The sequence below is a fragment of the Eretmochelys imbricata genome, chromosome 15, assembly GCF_965152235.1.
Source record: "Eretmochelys imbricata isolate rEreImb1 chromosome 15, rEreImb1.hap1, whole genome shotgun sequence".
NCBI classification, from domain to species: domain Eukaryota; kingdom Metazoa; phylum Chordata; order Testudines; family Cheloniidae; genus Eretmochelys; species Eretmochelys imbricata.
The window spans coordinates 20,089,568-20,112,164 of NC_135586.1; the positions used below are offsets into that span (position 1 = coordinate 20,089,568).

The window sequence follows — 22,597 nt, forward strand, 5'->3', positions numbered from 1 at the left end:
AACATTATGTCTTTGTTCCTAGGATTCTCTCTCTATCACAGTCAAACAGAACTACCCAATTGTGCTAAACAAACAACATAATAGAGGAAAACCTGCATGCATTTCCCAGAGCATAACACACAAAACCACACTTTCTGTATATTTCATACAAGACAATGCTTGTATAAAAGAAGTTTTAATCAGAATACCAGCTCCAACACAGCAACAGGTAACAGTGGCACCTGCCTCTGTACATGGAGTGCTGGCTGTACCTGCTGTTGAAGAGATATCATGAGGTGGCTATATGGAGCCGAAACGATGGAAATACTTTGTGGCTGGGACTCCATTTTCTGAGGCTGTTCTGGAAACTCTCCGACAGGTGGTTGATGCTGTGAAAGCTGCAATGAAGCTGGGAAAGCCACTGTGAAGACGTCAGCAGGTTGCTGCCTCCCGAGCAGCTGAGATGGAGGAGTGTGTGAACTTGCCACATTTTCCACAGACAGATGCTTGGATGGATTATTTTACTGTTGTTGGCTTTGTTTCTGTCCTGCAAATTGCACTGTTGGAGGAGTGGGAGGCATTCTACCTGCAAAGCAAAAGAAAATCAGAACATATCCATTTTAAGGCTTGACGTTCTGCTAATTTAACTAGTGAAATATTAAGATAGCAAAAGGGAAAACACAGAGATTTTTGTTAACCAAGTTGCTTTATCACAGGACACCATCACTATAATATAATTACATACCAAAAAACTACAGCTACCAAGCTACAAAGCGATCAGTGTTTTAAAGTGTGCTGTATAGCAATGCTGCTCTTTAAGCTGATGATAAACTAATTTTCTGTTTATGAATATGCAAGATAAAGAGATGTGAATCAGGCAATCAATTTTATATTAGTCAGAGTATCAAATGATCAAAGGAACAACTTCACTAAAACAACAATTAAGAAAAACAGCAAATTAGACACAGAGGGGTAAAATATCCAACCCAGAGCTCTGAGAATGAGATGTGCAACTCTCACCAAGGTTACCAGGAATTTACCCCAGAGAGTTTTTATGTTAGATTAATTGGTATTAGGTGTAATGTTCCAATTAGAGAAAAAATAATGTAAGCAATTATCTTTAATTAGAAAGGTAAAACTAGACTAGTCATGGTCATTTGCATTATTAAACATTTACTATAAATCTTTGGTATCAATAGTGGGTATATCAGCTTTATTCTAAAACTTTTACCTTGTATCATTGGCATTAGCTGTTGAAGAGGAACATCTGAAGCCACAAACTTCCATTATAACTGTGTTTTCACAGTCAGTCATTTTCTTTCCAGACATTCATTCTCACTGGAATCACTCTGGTCATTTTTACGGTAGTACAATGGGCCCAATACCAAAACCCTTACTTGTTAGAGTGGTCTCATTAACAAGAGTGGCCCAGTTCTACAATGGAACACCTCAAGTCCCACTGATTTAAAAGGAAATTGAGGGTATTTAGCAATTTACAGGTAGATCATAACTCTTAATCTTTACTTTAAGTCTGTAATTGAAACTCTCATATTTGCATCACTTGAACAAATTCTAGGTATGATCTATTCTGAAAACTGTACAGCAACAAGCAGGATGCAAAATCCCCCTTAAAATGCCAGGAGAAGGGAAACCCAAACAGTGCACAGTCCAGAAGTAAATAAATTAGACGAAATTAACAACAAACTAAGGAACTAAGCTGTTTGCTGTACTGTTATCAAAACTAGCCATGCAAGTTTAGGGGCAACATTTTATTGTTTTTAATTGATGAGAGATGCAGTCAAAAGTAGTGAATTCTTCTATAACATATCAAATTTAATGAAGGAAAAAATCTTGGGATGATACATAAATTAGAACTTTTGAACAGTATTTGAAATAGTTGCTGCTAAGATGAAAAAAAACAATTTCTAACTTGTATCTAGGTGGGCAGTTGCAGGAATATATCTCCATCTGCCTTGTTCTGTCACAATCTTTTCCCGAGAAAAAATATTGTGAAAAAAGAAAATAATTATCCTTTTAAAATTTCTGAGAACTATGCAGCATTTTATTGATAATACTCCATTATACAGCTGTTTCACTGAAATCATAAGAGGAAAAAGCATATTTTGCTGTGAATCATGTATTGTTTCTAATAGATTTCTATCACAGTGGAAGTGTGTGCAATTATGAAGGCCTCTCACAATTGGAACCCTTGTATTAAGTTCAACTCAAATCAAAAGGATTTTTTAAACCTCCTTCCTAATATATAAGAATTACAAAGCTTCCCATGATAGAAACCCATAACATTTTATAAACAACAGGCACTTCAACCATTGCCTTTATTGATGCTACGGATCATGACTGAGGTGCAGCAATATAGCAGAGTGGTTGAGAGAGGTGGAACAAAGAGAGAAAGAAAAGAGAAAATGAGTCAGAGCCTATACAGGTGACAGAGAGAATTAAGCCATTTGTATTTCTGTTACTGTATGACAACTTTCTAAGGAGATAAACTAATTAATAACTTTGGAAAGGAAGGAAAACAATTCAGTTTTGAAATTAACTAGGCTTTAAATTGCCAGCAGTGGACACTGCACGATTACAAAACTTGCTTCTGGTCACAAAAGGGCCATGATCCTAATAAGAGCACAGCTAAGTGACACAATTAAGAACAAAAAATGTTTCAAGTTAAGCAGAGTAAAGGCACCCCCCCGTAGGTGAATATATCAACATTTATATCAACAAGAATTAGTCTCATTCCCAAAGTTAATATATGCTTTTTAATTAAGAAAGAAAGTTTTCATGTCATCTTTCATTTTGTGACACTGTTTTACAAAATCCAGTTACAGCTGCTGTAGTTAAATAGGGGAAAAATGGAATCCTCAGCTTTAGGCAACAGACTCTACACCACACACACAATTTTAAGAACCCTTACGTCTGTTCAGATAGCAAACCACAAAGTAATTAAACTACCTTGAAGATTTCACTAATTGCTATATAATTACTTGCCAAAGGAAGAAGACTGTGACTTTATTTTAAAATTACAATGAAAATGTATATGATTACGAGGATGTACATACTAAGTATCCCAATTCTTCTCCTTCACATTACTTACCTCCTGTGTGTTTCTAATGGCCTTCACCAAATTCTTCACTTGCTTGAAAAACACTTCTCTAGCAAAATCACTGTTCTTCGGAACTTGGGATCTCATGAGTACAAATATTTGTGCTACGTCTGTGCTTTCACTAACATTTCCTTTAGTGTCCCCATTCCAAGTTACTAAAGGTTTTTTACCTCATGATTGATAATCTCAGATTTTTCCTCCTCCTCCAGATCCAAACTACTTTGCCTAAGGTATGCTTGTAATGGCACACGGTATTTTTTCTTAAAAGCTAAGAAGTTCATCATATTCCCTTTGAAAATGTACCAAGAAATAGTTCAATCAAGTATTCCTTCAGAACCTTCATCCATTCGTAGTGGCAATCTAAGCACTGCTTTCTTATCAGCAGTTTCTTGAGTTGTAGGTTGAATCTCTTCTAGCTTTTAGGGATTTTGCCCCCCTACTACTGTATATCTGTAACGAAGGAAACAAGGTTAAACAAATCCTGTACAAGAGTAGCTCAAAAAGGAGGCGATGGTCAGCAGGGCCTCAGTGGCCATATGGGCCTGCCTGCCAGTCCTCACACTGCCAGCCCAGGGGCTGCCACTGAAGATCAGCTATAGAAAGCACGGGGCTGGCCACTGAGACCTGGTCTTTTCCCCTTCCCCCAAACTCAAGAGCTTCTCCCTCACCTCTCCAAGACCGCCTCCTCAGAACTTCTCCCCTTTTTCTCCAGGAGACCCCCCTCAGCATTTTCCCCACACCTCTTTTAGCTCCAGCTTTTAATCTACTTGATGTCCCATCATATACAATGGATCTGCTCAATTACTTTCCTTGAAACACTTGATGCTGTTAGAAGCTGCCCTTGGATACTAGTATTGATTCATGGTGGAAAATTAGTAGTTTTCATATGACATGGGCTAGTCACTGACAATGTTTGCTTCACTAGCTGTAGGTCCAAGATGCTGAATGAAACAATCTGTGAATGAGGTTGTCAAAACCTGAATTCTCATACAACAGCAGTTGCTCCAGAATATGGAAGTTGTACCCATGCTTGAGCTTTCTTGATACACAAAAAGTCCACAATTTGAAGGCCTCAGATTAATTAATCTCCCAACACACCAACATTTACAAATCTTGGTGTTAAATATTGAAGCCAGGATCTAGAATGTCTACCTAAACATTTGGTAACGACAGCACCAGTACAGAGCTGGATTGTGTAGGGCTTTGAGACTGAACCTGTTGGAGCAATGGCAAAATAACTAGAGTATGTGCTAGAGATCAATGCTCAAACCTCCTTTGGACAACGTTGGATTTGTGATTAGCAATAGGATAAACATTATCTGCTGGATTTCTAGAGCTACTGGTCAAACTGCAGTGTCATGTTCCCATTCTGCCCAGCTACTGGAATTCAACTCATTATAAATAGTTATATTTGGTAACTGTGGTGCAGGCAGGCTTCCCTTTATATCCCTTAAGGGCAGGGGATACAGGGAAGCAGCACAGCAACATAGATATCATACATCGAGACAGAAAATAGATCGGATAGGCAGCTCCTTGTATTTCTCTGCACGCCTAATTTACCTTAACAATAGAGATGACTAAGTCCATAGGGAAACAACATTAACACAGTAATTAATATCCATAAAAGCAAGGAAGATCTGAGTTAAAGTAAAACATACATGTATCCAATATACACCATATATCCCTCATTTGGGTACCTGCTTAGGCCATGTCTAAACTAGGAATCTTGTTTGTGTTAGTACTACATTTCTTTGCTTTTAGTCTTCTATTGCAAGTTAAATATTTAGGTTTGTGTGTCATTTTGTGCTTATCAATCTATTTGATGCTTGTTCTAGCACCAACCCTGGAAATAGCAACATTTTCAAGGCAAGAAGGAAGCAGTAAATGTTCTTACTATATATATATCCAGGTCTGAAGTAAGGGTGCCCAGTGTGTCTTGTTTCAAGCGATGCCCCAGATTTTTAGAGGACTCCCCTTGCGCCTTCCCGAGGCCTAAAAACCAGCCGGAGGGGGGCCACGCAGCACCAAACTTAACTCAGCCTGTGTTTTGTTGGGTTGTTTTTAACAAACCAGCGGTTAAGGAGCGTCTGTCCCAGGAGCACAGAGAGTCAAGCAGCCTATTCTGGGGGTAACCTTAAACCCCAGAAAGGCGCAGACACCTGCGTGGAGGCATCAAGCTTTAGGGGCGGTGTAAGGCACAGCAAGGGGACAGGTCGTCCCCTGCCCCGGACAACGGCAGCACGGGGCTGCACCCACCACAGCACTGACAGCTGCGTGACAGGGTCCCTGCGGGAAAACGGGACAGACACTCGCTCAGCCAGGGCCTCGCGGGCCCCAGGGGTCTGCCAGCCCGCCCACCAGCCCAGGGGCTGCCACTGATATCAGCGACAGAAGGCACCGGGCTGCTGTCCACCGGGATCTGGCGCCAGCCTCTTCCCCGCCCCCAAGAGCTTACCCCTCGCCCCCCGAGCTTCTCCCCCCTTCAACGGAGCGAGCCCAGCCCCGCCCCGCCCGAGCTTCTCCCCCCTTCAACAGAGCGAGCCCAGCCCCGCCCCGCCCGAGCTTCTCTCCCCTCAACCGAACGAGCCCAGCCCCGCCCCCTTCGAGCTTCTCCGCTTCAACTGAGCGAGCCCCGCCCCCTCCGAGCTTCTCCCCCCTTCAACCGAGCGAGCCCAGCCCCGCCCCGCCCCCTCCGAGCTTCTCCCCCCTTCAACCGAGCGAGCCCAGCCCCGCCCCGCCCGAGCTTCTCCCCCCTTCAACAGAGCGAGCCCAGCCCCGCCCCACTCGAGCTTCTCCCCCCTTCAACAGAGCGAGCCCAGCCCCGCCCCGCTCGAGCTTCTCCCCCCTCAACCGAGCGAGCCCCGCCCCCTTCGAGCTTCTCCGCTTCAACTGAGCGAGCCCCGCCCCCTCCGAGCTTCTCCCCCCTTCAACCGAGCGAGCCCAGCCCCGCCCAGCCCGAGCTTCTCCCCCCTTCAACCGAGCGAGCCCCGCCCCGCCCCGCCCGAGCTTGTCCTCCACCCCCTCGGGGACCGTCTCGCCTCTGAACACCCCCCTCTCAGAGCTGGTCCCCCGCCCTCAGGCAGCTCCCCTCAACCCCGCCCCGCCGCGGGAGTGTCTCCGGCCTAGCCCCGCCTCCCAGCGGCCCTTCGGCCCCGCTCAGAGAAGTCCCGGGTGGTACCACCGCAAGCTCACCCTGAAGGGGGAGAAATGCCGGGTGGGGTGTACCACTCCGGGCTCTGGCGCAGTGACTCACCTTAGCCGGGAAGAGCGAGGCTGTCGGGCGAGGAGCGACCACAAGCGCGCGGGGCGGGGAACAGAGAATGGCGGAGGACTCCGCTACGGGCACCCGGCAGGGACAGAACAGCGAGGGTTCCCAGACACCTCCACTTCCCCTCTGCTCTGTGCTCACCAGAGGCGCTGTTGTCGGACAAGAGCAAGGGGAGTCAGGAAGGGGGGACAACCCTCATCTTGCTACACAAGTTGCTAGGGTGCCTGCACCGCTTCACGGCCCAATTCCAACGGGACAGGGCTGCCAACTCCCCCTGTGTTGCCTTCTAGCTGGGGGTAAGTGGTGCGTGTCCGTAAGCCCCAGCTCCTGGAGTCATGTTACTATGGAAGAATCGCCACTTTCCTATTAAAAAAACAAGTAAGTTAGGACCCACCTGCACCCTGCAGGCGCACAAGGCAAAGAAGAACCACTCTGTCTTTTCTCTAAATCACATTAGTTCTGAGCGTCTGACTAATGCTGCCTGGCAAGACGAGCTGGGCCAGACTTATTATGCATGGCTGGTCTGTGCTAGAAAGTTGGACCAGCTTAACTACATTGCTCAGGGCTGTGAACAAATTCATGCACTGTGCGAGTAACTAAGCCTAAACCCCACTCCTAACCCTACCACTAAGTTGATAGGAAAATTCTTCCATTGACCTAGCTACCATCTCTTGGAGAGGTAGACAGGGCAGCACAGCTGTTAACAGTGCTGCTTATAATTTTTCTAGTGTAGACGTACCCACAGACACAGGCAGCTGCCCAGACAAGTGTGGACTAAGTTTTTAATTGTGGAAGGCCTGGTCTGTACATGAAGTTATATTGGTATAACAATGTGAGTTAGGAGTCTTTTTTTTAAAACCATTATAGTTTGAGTTCAAGCCCTAGCGTAGTCTAAGTTATCCAGTATAAAGGTTTCAGAGTAACAGCCGTGTTAGTCTGTATTCGCAAAAAGAAAAGGAGTCCTTGTGGCACCTTAGAGACTAACCAATTTATTTGAGCATGAGCTTTCGTGAGCTACAGCTCACTCATCACTTACGGTCTAGATAATACTTAGTCCTGCCTGTGCCATGAGTGCAGGGGACTGAACTAGATGACCTCTCAAGGTCCCTTCCAGTCTTATGATTCTATTTCACTTCACGAACCACAATATGACTTGGTCTACACTACAAACTTCTGGCAGCATAGTTATGTCTGCTAGGGGTGAGAAAAATTCACAAAGCTCTGGGCAACATAGCTATGCCTGCAGAACGTCCACTGTCGGTGGAACTATGCTGACAAAAGAGTGCTTTGGCAATTTAGCTACCTACCATTGTTTTTAGTATGTTGGTGAAAAAACTGCACCTTAAATAGGGGGGTATGCTGGCATAGACTCTGTAGTTTAGACATCGCTTAAGATACTGGCATAAACAACCACACCCACACTGCAGGCAGGGGAAGCTTGCTACTTTAATTGTACTACCACAGTTAAAGCAACAGAAAACCTTCTAGTGTAAGCAAGTGCTAAAAGCAGATTTTATAAAAGCCCACGTCTATCTCCAGGAATCTTTACATTAAATTTGAAGAAGTATCCCAATGAACAAACAATGGGTTTATTTGCTTTCAAATCAAACATTCCTGTGTGGAATCTGCAACCCAGACATTGTAGTATTATGCCAGCGAATGAGAACTCAGAACTGGAACGGACAGCAGCCTCTCCAAGGTAAGGGGCACAAAGTAAACAACACACAGAGAGCAAATAAAGTAAAAAATTTCAATTTTAATGATCAGGGCAGTTTCCTCTAAAGGTTACAAATGAAAGTTCCCATTGAGTTGACAATATTCCCATGGTTATTTTATTAAGAATGACCCAAACTTTGCTCACAGATTGAGGTTGATTTAAAAAAAAAAAAAAGGAAGAGATGATAAAGATGATACAAGTTATACAAAATATTGAGGGATGTAAAAGAATATCTAGGGGAAGAGAGCATCTCCTGAAGGCACACTGAGACATACCCCTCACATTCCTGCTTTTACCTACAAGACAAAATATGGATCAAGACCTTCTGCGGATAAAAATAAAACTCCTAATTAAAACACAAGAGCATAATATTGGCAGCAACTTATTAATAAGGTAAAAGGACAAACTACTCTGGCAGAAGTGGAGTCCACAAGGAATCGTAAGTCCAGAGGCCTTAAGACAGAAACCATTTAATACATTGCACAGAACTAAACAGAGGAGACAGCCCTTCAAAAAGAGAACAGTATTACATTCAGTGGAGACCATAGGCTTAATTCACATCCACAGGTGCTATCGTTTGTGTGTCAAACCCACAAGAAATGTTGTGCCAGTAGGAATTTACATCCATTGCCACCAATGCCACTGCCCTCCCCCAGGACCCGCTCAGGAAGGGAGCTTTAATTTACACAGCTCTGAGCCTCTTTTGAAGCCCACCTGGTGAAGTTTAGCTGGAAAGGGCTCAATCAGCATGTTTCCTAGGCCTGGTCTCTGCTTCAAATGCAGGCTGACATAGCTATGGTGATCGGGGTGTGAAAAAGCTACACCCCGAGTGCTGTAGCTATGTTGACCTAACTCCTGGTGTAGATGCAGCTAGACTGACAGAAGCATGCTTCCGTCAACCTACCTACAGCATCCCTACAGTGATAGAAAAATCCCTCTGTTGCTATATCTACCCTGTGGGTTATGCTACCATAGCTATGGTACTGTACCTATGCCATACAGTCCCGATAATGTAGAGATGCCTTTAGGCATCCCATTCCTAAGGCACCAGCTGGCTCCAGGGCCCCCATTAAGTATGAGGGTTGTGGGAGGCTTGCACCACTGCTACTTCTCTCTCCCACCCCCAAAGGAAGTTGGTCCCACAGATGGTGAATTAAGCCCAAAGTCTGACCAAAAAAATCCGCAGCAGCTTCATATGCCCAAAACACAGAAGACTAAAATGTAACTCATGGAGGAACAATGGCCGTCAGGCCTTGGTTAAAAGCAGCTGTCTCTTAAGCAGTGTTGCATACTCTCCCCTCTAAACTCTTTCAAGGTTAGGGGCTTATTCTCCTCTTCTTCTTCCAAATTTTCAGCCACAACCTCTGAAACCATGTGTGTAGGTGTGCACACCTACTTGACAGCACATAAAATTCCCACATTATTGCACACAACCCCCCCATCTGAATGGGCAGATGAATAATGAGGATTTGTCCATGCAACGTTTCTGCGTGCTAGGTTGAAGCCTACTGAAAATTTGAACCTTACATTTTACACATTTAGGCCAAAATGTAACTAAGAGCTACCTAGCAAGTAGAGCGGGATGCCAAACCACCAGCAATATACCTGGCAATCTACCACAGGCAGTACTGAACCCCTTCTAAGGTTTCGTAGTTTGCGTTTGTGATAACAGTACACTACATGTTCAAAGTGGTTTAACAAATCTTAATTAAAGGGTTTGTGAAACAATTACTTGGGCTGGAGATACTCTGCATACATAGGCAGCTATACATCTATGTTCTGGGATTGTCCACGTACAAGAACACATTGGAACCATCTGTTGTTAATAACATCTTTAAAATAAAAGGATCAACGTATCCCCTCATACACACATACCAGCCCGCTTTCCAAAAGCAGATCTCATTCATGAAAGGGACAGTTTCTTAAGCTTAGAGATGGCAAAGAAAGTTAAGTCTCTCTCTAGCCAGAGAATCCAGGGCTACCGGTATAACAATAGATTTCTGATCCCACACAAATTGCATGTGAGAGTCATGGACAGTATGCAAAAAAAGAAAAAAGTCTCTCTCTCAAATTTTGGAAATCACTCCAGCTACAGATGAAGAAATTCTGTAAACTAAAGAGATTTTTAAAATAGTACATAGAGGTCTTCAATTTATAAAAGAAAAAGAAAAAAATCTATTTTAAAATGTTTTGCACTTGCCTTATGTAGAGATTACATATGTTTAAATAACTGTATGTTTCATATAAGCACTTTTACTGTAATAAAAACATAATTCAAATTACATAATTCCTGCACAATAAGATTCCTTTATAAAGTACATTTTTTGTTACTTTAGTTTTCAAGTATTCCACGTTCCAATGCATCAGTTAGTGGTGTACACAGTCACTTTCAGGGTCACTGCTGCATTATTCTCCCCCCCCAGTTCCTTTTGGTCGTCTGTGACAACTCATTTTCAGCATGCAAGAAAACCTCTGCTTTACTGGATTGCTGGATTTAGAAAGGCCACTTAGTTCTACCCAAACTGAATCACAAGCAGCAAAGATCCCAGCTCCTGCTATTTACTGACTCAGTCAGAGTCATCGTCACAACCATCACTGCCTTCAAGATCGTTGCTCTGCAAAGTAGAATGAAAAAAAAATGGTTTTGTCATCAGCTTATTATAGACCCAAATCAAAAGACTGGATCGAAACTGCTCCAAAGTCTAGGGAAAGGTGAATCTGGATCCAAACTTCATGACTTGGACCCACCTCTAGTTACTGCATTTGAAATTATAGGGAGTCGGGGGGGGGAGAAATATTGTCTTTTACTTCTTATGGCAGATAGTGAAATGGAAGAATCCAGTTCCATATAGCTCCACGGAAGCAATAACTTACAGGGATGCTGTCAGGTCAATTTAGATGCCTAATAGGAATAACAATTCTGTCATTATTGTTAGCACAGCAGAGCCAATACATCTTAAGATGAGAAGCAGGATTTTATTCTCTCATACCACATTAATAGAATTGTTTACTGAATTCTAAGCAATTGCTGAAGGACTCTGTTCAGTTAAGTGTGAAACTGAATGATGACAATCTGCAGCATACTGAAAACACAGGGAGAGCATATAAAACTTAATTTAAAAACACAATGAACGACACAGGGCTCCTGTACCTAGTGTATTCTTCCTTTTCATATTTAAGTCAACGAAAACCTCCACATTTCTTGAAGCCGTCACAAAACTGAGAATTTCCCCAGAGCACTCCAGAATCTATGGACCTCACTGCAAAATTTAGGTCCAAATTGTCATAGAAATAGGGCCCTGTGTACAAGTGCTGAAAAGTAAGTTCCTTTTTTAAAAATGTGTTCAGTTGTACAGTAACAATCTAAGGGGCTATTAGTAACACATATAAGGAAACTGGTTTAAAGTTTGAATTCTACACTGACATTGTCCCTTGAAAGAACGAGCCAATGTGACTGAATAAAGTCAAGGGTTCTGCAGTGTTTTCTTAGCACAAATATTCAGAGTGCAGTTATAATAAAGAAAAGCACTGTCAGCAATGATCACGGTATGGCTTAGGGTGATGGATTTCCAACTGTTGATTTAAAACCAAATGCAAACAGCTGTATGTAGCTTTGAAAAGGAAATGGCCTTTTCTATTATAAAATAAAAAGACTGTAAATGTATCCAACTACAAAACCATCAGCACAACATGCTGCAGTGTAAATAGGCTAAAAAACTTTTATTATGGAATCTGTCACAAAACTCCTTATTTATCTGTTCCCAGCCAGCCCGTGACAACTGCAAATCTGATGTATTTGTTTGAGTTTATTGGTAACAAGCACAAATGGCTTCTGCTAGCCCAGCAGCTCAGTGCTTCTTTAACATGTCATCAGTGAGCCTTTATTATATCATCATCAAACAGCACTGGAGGCAGGAGAGAATTCTTTGTACCTTTCTGAGTCACATTAAACCAAATTAAGGTGGCATGTGGTATAAGCATTTTACATCAAGTGACAACAGTGTTTCCATGCAGTGTATCTACATCAGCACCACCGCAGCAAAACAATTACCAGAAGTACAAAAATAACCCTGACAAGTCTCTAGTTGTCCTTATTCATGCAGTTCATCCAGGCTGTGGATTTTAATTTCAATATTAGAATTTTGTTTCATGCCAAAACAAATCATCAAATGTTAGCGGTGGAAGAGACCTAGTCTGACCCTTGTCAGTGCAGGATCGTTCCCAACACAGCGAGACCCTAATTTAAAGAACTCCTGCTAACTAAAGATTATTCAATCACCACTCCAAGTTTTCAGGTGTGCTGCAAGACATTCATTAAAAAAATAAATTAGGATTCCATTGAGTTGTTTTTCTAGTACTGTCTCCAGCTTAGTTTTAACAGGTCCCAAGCAAACAATGTTTCCACGACTCCCTTGGGAGACTATTCCCCAGCCCAACATATCTCTCAGGAAGATCTGAATTTCAGTCTACAAATTCCCTTTCTTAATACTATATCCTATATCTCCTCGTTATACCTATTCAAATCAATAGCAGTTCCATGCACTAAAAGTTTCATCTTACAACTTCCTATTAAGCTCAGTGGGAGTTTTGGCTACTGGTGGGTTTGCAGGATTGGGTGCAGAGTAATTAAACTTACTTTCCTCTGAGTTTAAGATTCTTTGCAAGTGAACAGACCATTAAACAAAACAGAAAATTAGATAAAGGATAAGAGAGTTCTCTGTGCAAATTGGTATTTAAAGGGACCCTACCAATTTGAAATTTAGTCTCTCTTGAATTCAAGTTAGTTACAGATAGCAACATCTGCCCCTGGCTCCCAACCCAGATTTATATGGTTTAGCAATCACATCTTCCTGCGCTTTAATATATTTTTTCCTTTTTCCACTTGCCATGTGCAAAACTAACAAAAAACAGTGAAAGGGACTATCCGCAAAATGCTGTCATATATATATGTATTTCTCGACATCTGGATATGATTATTTTAGACTAGTCTCTTTAAGTGATAGTTATGTTAGGTGGTGTAGTGACAGCAGGTAAAAGTGTTCAGGAAGAAAAGCAATTTTTTTTTTTTTTAAATTGACAGTATCCCTCTAAAAAGATAATAGTTTCAATCATTACCTTTGAGTTTCTGTCATTGACTTGTACCCCTGAAGAAGTGGCATTGAAGTCATGGATGGAGAGCGTGCTCAGCCAGTTCACCATGGATTGCTCCTCCCTTTCAGTGTTGATAATAGTGGGATAGATATGTTGCTCTTTGAAAACAGCGATCTTCTCCTCCTCCTCCGTCCATTCCAGTGGCTCATGTAAACCATCATTTCCAAAGCGTCTATTGTACTTTTCAAAGTGTACCTTTTCCAAGACCAGCCCAAGCCCTGGAGCTTTGGGGACATCCACCTTTTCCTCTCCCCAGCTGCGCTCCATGATGGACTCCGGTGCATAGCCTTTCACTACAGCTATCACCAAACCAATCATCTTCCTTATTTGGTGCATCATAAAACTCTGTCCTTTCACCTTTATCACTGCAAATTCCATGCACTCCCTCACAAAGGGCTCTTCGCAATATATCTCCATGATGTACCGTTTGGCACTGGGGTCTTTGGGTCCCTTCTGAGAAGTGAAGTTGTGGAAGTTATGGGTCCCTTTGTAGCAAGCAAGAAGCTTGTTGACTTTCTCAAGAGTCTCTTTGTTCAGACGGTAAGTTTTGTCTTGGATATCACGGTCTTTATGAGCAAAGGCAAACGTTGGTAGCATGTAGAAGTAGGTTCTGGCATCACACTTGTTCTTGGAGCTGAATCCCCCGGTGACTCTTTTCAGTCCTCATTTTAAAAATGACATTTTGTTAACAAAACTTTTGAATCAGCCAATTTCAGCCACATTACAATCCCCGCCCACCAAGAAGAAACTATATAAAATAGAAGGTGTGGGGGGGGGCAGGGGTAGAACAAAAAAATCCTTTTCACACTGAAATATTTGAGGGGGAAAAAATCTGAATGATATAGCAAAAAGCTCCATGATAAAGAATTCCTCTTTAAACTAAAATCAGTGTTTGTACAGACTGCTGGGATACCCACTTTTTCATTATTCTTACCCAGAATTCTGATATGAGAAGGAAGACAGTTATTGATCTTTTCTAAAACGTCATCTATCAGCCAGATCTTCAGTGACACAATCTGTCCAGCGGCAGACACACCCTATGAAAACAAAAACAACGAGAACACACATTGGTAGTTGTGCCACAGTGAAAGATCTGTATGAGAACAAAAATTTAAAATGGATAGTCTGTTTACATTCTCAGTTCATTTTTTTTTTTTGCTGTTATTGGTCATTGCAAACTGAAGTGAAGAACCATAAAGTCAAAATCACACAGAAAGACACACAAGTAAATTCAGCACCACTGCAAACCTAAAGATGCATGGTATTTTTCCCACACTTGTAAAACTGCGATAACAAAGAGTTTAAAGGATTTTCCCTGAACCACATAGAAGCCTACTGTAGCAAAGCCATGAACAGAACCCAGATCTCCCAACTGTGTGCTTCAGCCACAAAATCATCTGTCCACTCATGGGCTAGCAGTGTAGTTTGGTTAGTGTGGAGAAAGGGATAAGGTTGAAAATATATTATACTATCACTCTCTGCTGTGGTATTTCACTGTATTTGAGTCATACAAAACCAAACACATGCTGTATGCAAGTCTGTAGATCATGGTAGCATCTATGAATCTCAGTTAAGAATTAGGGCCCCCTTTGTGCTAGACACCACATAGTCAAAGAACAAAAACAGTCCCCAACCCAAAAAATTCCTAATATATCAAACAGGATGGAACAAACAGGGCAGGAGTGGGTTGGGAGGAAGAAGTAACAAATAGATGAACACAGTTAAAGTAAAAAGAAAAGGAGTACTTGTGGCACCTTAGAGACTAACCAATTTATCTGAGCATAAGCTTTCGTGAGCTACAGCTCACTTCATTGGATGCATACTTTCCACAGTATGCATCCGATGAAGTGAGCTGTAGCTCACGAAAGCTTATGCTCAAATACATGTTTTAGTCTCTAAGGTGCCACAAGTACTCCTTTTCTTTTTGCGGACTAACATGGCTGCTACTCTGAAACCTATTTCTCATCTGTGATCCAAAATGCACATGACCAGAGACAGTCACAACAATCTCAGTGCTACTAGCTTCTGTTAGAGCATGAAAGAAAGAGCTTCAACACCTTGTCTGTTCGCGCACACCTCTGAAAGGACATTTTTTTCATATCTTCACCGTGGTTTTCTGGAATGCACCCTGACCGAATGAGGGCAGATACTAAATCATCCTCGATCGTCTTGAACTGCGAGGACCCCACGTTTCGCTGAAGATAAAATAGAGGAAGAAAACTATAATTAATACTTTCTTTGAAGACCCATCGTTACCCAGAACCCAATAACCACTAGAGTCCCAATCAATTTTCAAAATTATCTCTTCACAAAACAAACAGCACTGCCCCTCTCTAGCAAACCCTACCAATTATATTTTACCTGGAGTTATGAATGAGACAGATACATTTTCAGTATTTCTTTTACTATTGTAGCTGGTAACAAATAGAAGTGATTTCAGATGATTCCTCAACCTCTGCCCAAACCATGAGTAACTGGATTTATATGGAGATTACAAATGACCCATCTGTGGGTCTGCAACACAAGACCAAAGGAGATGTTATTCCAGTACAGCCAGCGTCACTCCAAAGCCAGCACACTGGAATTGAGTCACCATATTCATAAATTAGATTTATACATGCTTCGATTGTATAAATCTAAGGGTTCACAACTTTGCTGCTACTATTGCATTAGAAAAGTCACTTTCTGCACAGCGGGGTTAAGAGAGCAGCCATGTATCTGTGGGCTTGTCTATCCTGGAGACATTTTGTAGCAGTTTTGTTATACTGCTGCTACACCAACACAAACCCACCCCCGCTATGTAATTTAGCTGCAGCAGGGCAGTTTAGCCTGTTTCCAAACTGAAGTAAGCCACTCCAGTGCAGCACATCAAAACCATGGGGCTGTATTAGGGCAAGTATCCCCAGTATAGACAGGTTCAAAAAATGCAACAGAAAGAGGCAGAAATGTAATCTGCATGTTTTGGGGCCATGTGCCGTGTTTCAATGGTACACTGAATACCCATCTACACTACAGGACACATTCCGGAATGTAATGCTTATTACCATTTTTGCTTGTACACATCTAAACATAAGAACATACAAATGGCCATACTGGGTCAGACCAAAGGTCCATCCAGCCCACAGATGCTTGTATCCTGTCTTCCGACAGTGGCCAAACACATTTTAGAAGTGAAATGAGCAGGGCGGGGAAAATCCAAGAGCCAGTGAAACAGCCACAACTGCAGAGCCTCAACCAGAGAGCTCAATGGAAAGGTAGCAGGGACGTTATAAGATAGCACTAGGGTCATTAATTGAACTGGTGGAGCCGCAGCATGGTGCTTTCAGTGCACACAGCAGGCTTATCTACAGCAAGGTTTTTCTGAAAAATCTCCCTTCATTGCTACAGCTCTGGTACAGTTCTACCAGGATCTGCACTGGTGGGAAAGCTGGTGCGGACTGGCTGCTAGCATAACAAACTATGTTCTCTGAATGACACTAACACATCTGAATCTGAGGTTAAGCGAGGCGTGTCCCAGCCTCCTGGATTTTTGGAGCCTACGGCTGCTCGTCCTTCTTGGTTACCACCTCCCTCCCCTCATTTCAGACACAGCACTACTTTGGACATATTGATGGAGACAGACATGCACCCCAAACACAAGAGGCTGAATAGTATTTATTGCCTAACCACATACTTGCATCCCATGGTAGCCTTTCCCAGAATATGCCATCAACAGAACAATCTTCCTTTTGGGAAATTTTTTATTCTGATCCTCCACATCCTTTTGGCTTCTCTTGAACCGTTTGTCTTGGTGTCCATTTTCCTCTTGGTTTTCTGTTTCCTCATTGCTGCTCTTAAATCTTTTTGCCTGACTGGCAGCGGTTGCTCTCATATCCCCAGCCATTGCAAACCACTGAAAGTGACAGAGCAGGAAGCAGGCTTCAGCAAGTAGTGGAACAACAAAATGGCATCTCCATCAGTGGAAAAAACAAACAGCGAATGGATCACACCCAGCACTTGGGCCGCGGTTTAGTATTTTTGGTTGTGAGCTGGAGAAACTGTGGGGAAAGTAATTTAAGAAAATTTCCACTTGGCTGTGTCTACACTATTGAAACTACAGTGGCATAGCTACCTCTGCATAGATTAAGCCTACGCCCATGGAAGGGATTTTTCCATCAGCGTAGGACACCACCTCTACACTCCTCTTCCCCAGCTAAACTACAGTAGCTCGTTTTTTTTCACACCCCGGATCAACGTAGCTATGTCAACCTAACTTAGACCAAGCCTGTGCCAGTATTTTGCAATTTGGTCACATTCTCACCCTTTCTTGTCCAACATTGGTCCAAACAGGGTTGCACAGCTGTTGGTACACAGCTGTTCCTTGAGCAAGGTGCCCAATGTGCTCCCCCTGTTTATAAATGAACTAACAATAATTCCTAGCTCTTTAATAGTGCTTTTCATACAATCACAAAGCACTTTACAAGCATCTTTAGCCTCATTTTACTTATCAGGAAACTAAGATGTACGGGAAGAGACTTGTCCAAGGTCACCCAACAAGCCACTGACAGAGCTAGGAATGGAACCCAGCTTTCTCCTGGATCCCCCACTGTTGTCTCTCTCCACTAGGCCACACTCTCGTATGAAGTTTCAGTCAGCCGGGTGGCCAGAGGGAGCTACGAAGCCAGCGCTCTGGGCGGAGGCAGCACACAAAGCTGCTTGGCCATGCCTCCGCCTAGGAGCTGAGCTAGGGGGATGTCCCCGCTTCTGGGGAGGCACGGAGCCAGGTAGGGAGCCTGCTGGCCCCACCATGCACACACTTAGCACCAGCAGGGTCCTGGGCCCCGAACCACCGCCGCTCCCCAGCACCCGTGGCATCCCCAGGGCCACCCCTCCCCAGCACCCTTGGCACCCCCAGGCCACCACCCCCCAAGATTTAGTCTGGGGCATATAGTAGAAATCATGGACAGATCACGGGCTATGAATTTTTGTTTACTGCCTATGACTTATCCATAAATTTTACTAAAAATACCCATGACTAAAACGCAGCCTTAGTGATGGCATATGCCACAGCATATATTATCTAATACAGAATGCTTGAGAACGGCCACCTTGAGAGAGTGAGGCAGGGAAGTGCATAAGAGACACAGAATCAAGGAAGTGTAGGAGTGGTTAGTTGACAAGAAGTCATCTAACCCAGTCCCCTGCACTCAAGGCAGGACTACCTACCAACTTGACCATTCCTGACAGGTGTCTGTCTAACCTGTTCTTACAAACCTCCAATGAGGAGATGCTGCAAACTCCCCAGGCAATTTGTGCCAGTGCTGAACTACCCTGACTGACAGTTAGGAACTTTTTCCTTAATGTGCAACCTAAACCGCCCGGGCTGCAATTGAAGCCCACTGCATCTTATCCTAGCCTCAGAGACTCACAAGAACCATTTTTCACCCTCCTCCTTCGGGCACTTTATGTACTTGAAAACCGTTATCACAGAATCTCAGGGTTGGAAGGGACCTCAGGAGGTCACCTAGTCCAACCCTCTCCCCCCCCAGCTTCTCCTCTCCACACTAACCAAACCCAGCTTTTTCACTCTTCCCTCACAGGGCATGTATCCTAGACCTTTAATCGTCTGTGTTGCGCTCCTCTGGACGTTCTCCAATTCGTCCCCCTTTTTCCTGAAATCTGGCGCCCAGGGCGGGGGTCACCCGCCCCCCCGCTGAGGCGCTGGACGCCCCCCGCGAGGACCTGGCCCTGAAAGGAAGGAAGCTGCACCATCAGGATCAGACACTTTCCCCCTCCCTGCGCCCATCTTCCAGCCTGCGAGCCCAGCCGCGCCCCCCCCGGAGGAGCCCGGGGGCCAGGCGAAGGGCCCGCCCGCCACACACGGGTACATACGCCGGGCGCGCTCTTCGGCCCCCCGCCGCCGCCGCCCGATCTCGCCGAGAGGCCCCGGGCCACCGCCCTGAGAAGTCGCCACCGCCCAGGCATGGCCCCCGCCCCGGGGGAGTCCGGGGGAACGGCCCCGCCCCCAGCAAGGGCGCCACGAGCGGCAGCGCCCGCGGCCACTTACGCGGCTCTCGCAGGGCTGGGGCTCGGCGGCCGGCACCACGTGGGCAGAGTCACCGCCACCCCCCGCCCGGGATCCCCTACGGGCGCCGGCTCGGGACACGCTTCCCTTCCCAGCACGCCGCGCGGCCCCAGTGCTGAGAGGAGCTGGAGGAGGAGCGCGGGGCGAGCGCCAGGCGGGCCGGCCAGGGCGTGCTGCTGGGGGCTGCCCGCGCCCTGCGAGCCACCTCAGCCCCCGCAGGGGGGCCGGGCAGCCTGCAGAACGGAGCCCCGCCCGGATCCGCGCTCCCCTGGCGCTGCGCAGACCCCTGAGGGCCGGTCCCAGGCAGCCAGGAGCCCGCTGGATTCCGGATTCCCCAGCATCGGGGGCGGCCGGGCCTGGGGCGGGGGGCGCCGAGCTCTGTCAGTGTAACGAAGGAGGCTTGGCTCAGCCCCGCCTGTCCCCTGGCATCCAGGCCCCGCCTCCGCCCCCTTCATCTGTGGGGGCATTCGCTCCAGCGCCGGCCCTGGCCTTCCCTCCTGCCCCACAGCCAGATCTCCCCCCCCCCCCGTCCCCCCCGCCCGTCTTGCGCTACCCTCCTCAGCCTCACGCCCTCTCCCTGGTGCCCCTAGGGTGACCAGACAGCAAGCGTGAAAAAAGCGGGATGGGGGTGGGGGGTAATACGAGCCTATATAAGAAAAAGCCCCCAACTATGGACTGTTGAAAGAGCCCCTTCTCTTGCTGGCTCCCGAGTGCCCCCTCCATTTCTAAACAGATCTCGGCCCTCCACAACCTTGTCATATTTCATCCGTCCACCTCCTGGCTCTCCCCTTTTCTGAGCCTGCCCAGCGTGTCTCTCCCCTTCCGTGGGGCTGTCATCCACCGTCCACCCAACTCCTCCCCCTCAGCTTCCACCTCTCTCTCCTCACTCATCCTCAGTGACTTCAGCCTCCACCTGACCCCTTGGCCGCATGTTTCCTTACCTCTTCATTCGACCTGTAGCCCTGGTTCAACCCTCCAAAACGGCCATTCACTTGACTTGGTCCAGCTCTCTCTGTTGCCAAGTTCCCCTTCTCCAACCATCAGCCAGTCTCTTTCAGCATCACCTGTCATCCTCCCCCTGCACACGATTCCAGGAAAGGCAAAGCTGCTTTTGTAATGAGCCAGCCACTCCCAGTCCCTATTCAAGCCCCAATTAATGGTGTTAAATTTGCAAATGAATTTTAGTTCTTCCCTTTGAAGTCTGTTTCTGAAGTTTTTTTGTTCAACTATAGCTACTTTTAAATCTGTTATAGAATGTCCAGGAAGATGGAAATGTTCTCCTACTGGCTTTTGTATGTTACTGTTCCTGATGTCCGATTTGTGTCCCTTTATTCTTTTAGGTAGGGACTGTCCGGTTTGGCTAATGTACATAGCAAAGGGGCACTGTTCACGCATGATGGCATATATAACATTAGTAGACGTGCGGGTGAATGAGCCTCTGATGGTGTGGCTGAGTCCTCTGATGGTGTCACTAGAGTAGATATGGGGACAGAAACAGACTTCAAAAGAGAAACAGCAGAACTAAAATTCATTTGCAAATTTAACACTATTTATTGCTAATTCATTTGCAAATTTAACACCATTAATTTGGGCTTGAATAGGGACTGGGAGTGGCTGGCTCATCACAAAAGCAGCTTTGCCTCTCCTGGAATTGACACCTCCTCATCTTTTATCAGGAGTGGACCACATCCCCCCTGATCCAATTGGCCCTGTCAACACTGGTTCTCCACTTGTGAGGTAACTCCCTTCCCTTCATGTGTCATTATAAAATGCCTGCGTCTGTAATTTTCACTCCATGCATCTGAAGAAGTGGTGTTTTACCCACAAAAGCTGATGCCCAAATAAATCGGTTAGTCTTTAAGGTGCCACCAGACTCCTTGTTGTTTTTATGTATGAGCCAAGAGCTCACTTTTTCTCCTGAATGAATTGGTCATGCAAGATTTTCCTGAGGAGTATTTTAATCTTCACTGTATCTCTGAGAAGCATAGGTGCTGGAACTAGGGGTGCTGCTGCACCCCCAGCTTGAAGTGGTTTCCATCATATACAGGGTTTAGAGTTTGGTTCAATGGCTCACAACACCCCCACAATACAAATTATTTCAGCACTCCTGCTGGGAGGTAATAAGTATGATTACTATCCTTGTTTTAGGGATGGTGAAACAGAGGCACATAAAGCAATTTACCCAAAGTCACAGACAGCATCAATGCCAGAGCTGGGAAAAGTCACACACAAAAGTCTAAATTTACTGCATTATTGCCTAATGGACAATGTTTCAGCGGAATGGGAGGCAACAGCTGGTCCTGCAGCAGCTGATAATACATCATCAGAGGGCTGCCCCTGCAATGACATGTTACATTAATATATTATCAGAGCAGGACAGCACTGTGGGTCTGATGATGTATTAGCTTAATATATCACCCAAGAACCAGCAGTCTGATAATGTATTGCTCGCTGCTCAAACTTCATCGCTGTCCAGTGGAATAGCGCTGGGCAAATAATGGATTTTTTGGTTTGCTGGCGCTTCTGAAAAAATTAAACACAAATCATTTCAGATTGAACGGTAAATTGAAATATTTTAAACTTTTGGTGAATTGAACAAAATTTCATGTCAGGTCAAATGAAATGCTTCGTTTGACTTGAAACAGAATGTTTCATTTCGATTTAGAGCATTTTTAATTTTTTAAAACATTTTCAAAATAAAATTAAAGGAAACGTCTAAACAAAATGTCATTTTGAATCAAAATCAATCAAAAGTTTTGTTACAAAAATATCAAAATTAAACGTTTTGAATTTTGGGGAAAATTTTTAGGGGGTTTATTTCTGATGGAAAGAATTTGGCAAAATTAACACACATTTTCAATACGTGTTGGTGTCACCAAATCTGCATTTTTGCCCCAAAAAAGGTTGGATCAAAAAAAAAGTGCCCTGATCTACTTGGGACTCTGAACATTTTCTTTTCCCCATCTATCTTATCATTCTTTACACAAACTATCTGGCAGTGTATTCTGCAGCAAACTTTTATCTGTATTGATTTGCACAATTATAACATGAGGTGTCACCTTATCAGGCACCAGCATGTATCTCCTGAAAAGCAGAGTGCATCTGGAAATTACGTTCTCACGCTCTGAGTCTCTGTGCTTTATAGCAGTGGTTCTCAACCTTTCCAGACAACTGTACCCCTTTCAGGAGTCTGATTTGTCTTGTGTACCCCACATCACTTAAAAACTACTTGCTTACAAAATCAGACATAAAAATATAAAAGTGTCACAGCACACTGTTACTGAAAAATTGTTTACTTTC

At 44.5% G+C, this 22,597-nt stretch overlaps 2 protein-coding genes across 14 annotated transcripts in view; both read right to left on the reverse strand.

Annotated features, from left to right (window-relative positions):
* The window catches only part of LOC144275465 (E1A-binding protein p400-like), a 54,452-nt gene extending 47,988 nt beyond the window's left edge, over positions 1 to 6,464 (reverse strand). For 2 of the 9 annotated variants that reach the window (XR_013348035.1, XR_013348034.1), the window contains exons 1-3: positions 4,992 to 5,413; positions 3,089 to 3,547; positions 252 to 565 (exon numbers count right to left, since the gene is read on the reverse strand). Coding sequence is in view for 7 of the 9 variants with exons in the window: in XM_077834703.1 (XP_077690829.1) it covers positions 252 to 326 (75 nt within the window). In the remaining 2 variants the exon portion in view is untranslated. Of the gene's footprint in view, positions 1 to 251; positions 566 to 3,088; positions 3,548 to 4,991; positions 5,414 to 6,350 lie in introns of those variants that run through there. The other 7 variants (XM_077834707.1, XM_077834706.1, XM_077834703.1 and 4 more) reach the window with 6 other exon arrangements.
* A 1,637-nt stretch (positions 6,465 to 8,101) lies between these two features.
* PUS1 (pseudouridine synthase 1) lies at positions 8,102 to 19,331 on the reverse strand. 5 transcript variants are annotated; one of them, XM_077835043.1, is made up of 6 exons: positions 19,280 to 19,331; positions 16,907 to 17,270; positions 15,291 to 15,428; positions 14,168 to 14,270; positions 13,198 to 13,895; positions 8,102 to 10,697 (listed from the first exon to the last, which is right to left on the reverse strand). In XM_077835043.1, the coding sequence occupies exons 2-6, from the start codon at positions 17,114 to 17,116 to the stop codon at positions 10,650 to 10,652; spliced, it is 1,197 nt and encodes a 398-aa protein (XP_077691169.1). In that variant the 5' UTR covers positions 17,117 to 17,270; positions 19,280 to 19,331; the 3' UTR covers positions 8,102 to 10,649. The 5 variants fall into 5 exon arrangements, with proteins under 5 accessions (XP_077691169.1, XP_077691167.1, XP_077691168.1 ...); XM_077835041.1 differs by lacking the exon at positions 19,280 to 19,331 and adding an exon at positions 19,105 to 19,197 and having other exon boundaries at positions 16,907 to 17,125; XM_077835042.1 differs by lacking the exon at positions 19,280 to 19,331 and adding an exon at positions 19,105 to 19,193.
* Positions 19,332 to 22,597: the final 3,266 nt, after the last annotated feature.